Source organism: Fukomys damarensis, unplaced genomic scaffold (assembly GCF_012274545.1).
Source record: "Fukomys damarensis isolate Sample0158 unplaced genomic scaffold, DMR_v1.0_HiC HiC_scaffold_14, whole genome shotgun sequence".
Lineage (NCBI taxonomy): Eukaryota > Metazoa > Chordata > Mammalia > Rodentia > Bathyergidae > Fukomys > Fukomys damarensis.
Genome location: NW_022900926.1, coordinates 26,806,904 through 26,807,461, shown reverse-complemented (window position 1 = coordinate 26,807,461; position 558 = coordinate 26,806,904). Strand labels below are relative to the sequence as shown.

General features: G+C 55.2%; 1 protein-coding gene and 1 long non-coding RNA gene across 5 annotated transcripts in view; one reads left to right on the top strand and one right to left on the bottom strand.

Moving 5' to 3' along the window:
• LOC117286010 overlaps positions 1-291 on the bottom strand; it is a 3,830-nt gene extending 3,539 nt beyond the window's left edge. For both annotated transcript variants that reach the window (XR_004517134.1, XR_004517133.1), the window contains exon 1: positions 214-291. This is a non-coding gene — a long non-coding RNA (uncharacterized LOC117286010). The remainder of the gene's footprint in view (positions 1-213) is intronic.
• Zdhhc14 (zinc finger DHHC-type palmitoyltransferase 14) overlaps positions 7-558 on the top strand; it is a 271,332-nt gene continuing 270,780 nt past the window's right edge. For all 3 annotated transcript variants that reach the window (XM_033763299.1, XM_010625218.1, XM_010625216.1), the window contains exon 1: positions 7-263. In XM_033763299.1, coding sequence (XP_033619190.1) covers positions 22-263 — 242 coding nt within the window. In that variant the 5' untranslated portion in view covers positions 7-21. The remainder of the gene's footprint in view (positions 264-558) is intronic.

Genomic DNA, 558 nt, shown 5'->3' with positions numbered 1-558 from the left:
GCCAGCCGGCTGCCCTCGTGGATGCCTCCCGGCGGCGGCGGGCCCATGAAAGACTGCGAGTACAGTCAGATCAGCACCCACAGCTCCTCCCCCATGGAGTCGCCCCACAAGAAGAAAACTGCGGCCCGGAGGAAATGGGAAGTGTTCCCTGGAAGAAACAAGTTCTTTTGCAATGGGAGGATCATGATGGCCCGGCAGACAGGCGTCTTTTACCTGACGCTCATCCTCATCCTGGTCACTAGCGGACTCTTCTTTGCCTTCGAGTAAGTGGCGGCGACAGCTCCCCAAGCTCTGGTTGCCCTCCCCCCCCGCCCCCTTCTTCTCTGGCTACTTTCGTTTTCTGGAAGCCTTATCAGCTGTATATTGTTATGTAATGCCAGCCTGCTCTCTTTCTTTAAAGATTTGTTTGATTTTTAGTGTGGAGGAATAGCACTATGCTGGACCCGGGTCCCCGAATAGAGGGGAGGGAAATGGGACATTTGTAATGTGTGTTTGGCCTTGCTGCTACTGAGCGTTGGGTGGCTGGCAGACTTGAGCCCAGGTGCTGTCTCCATTGAG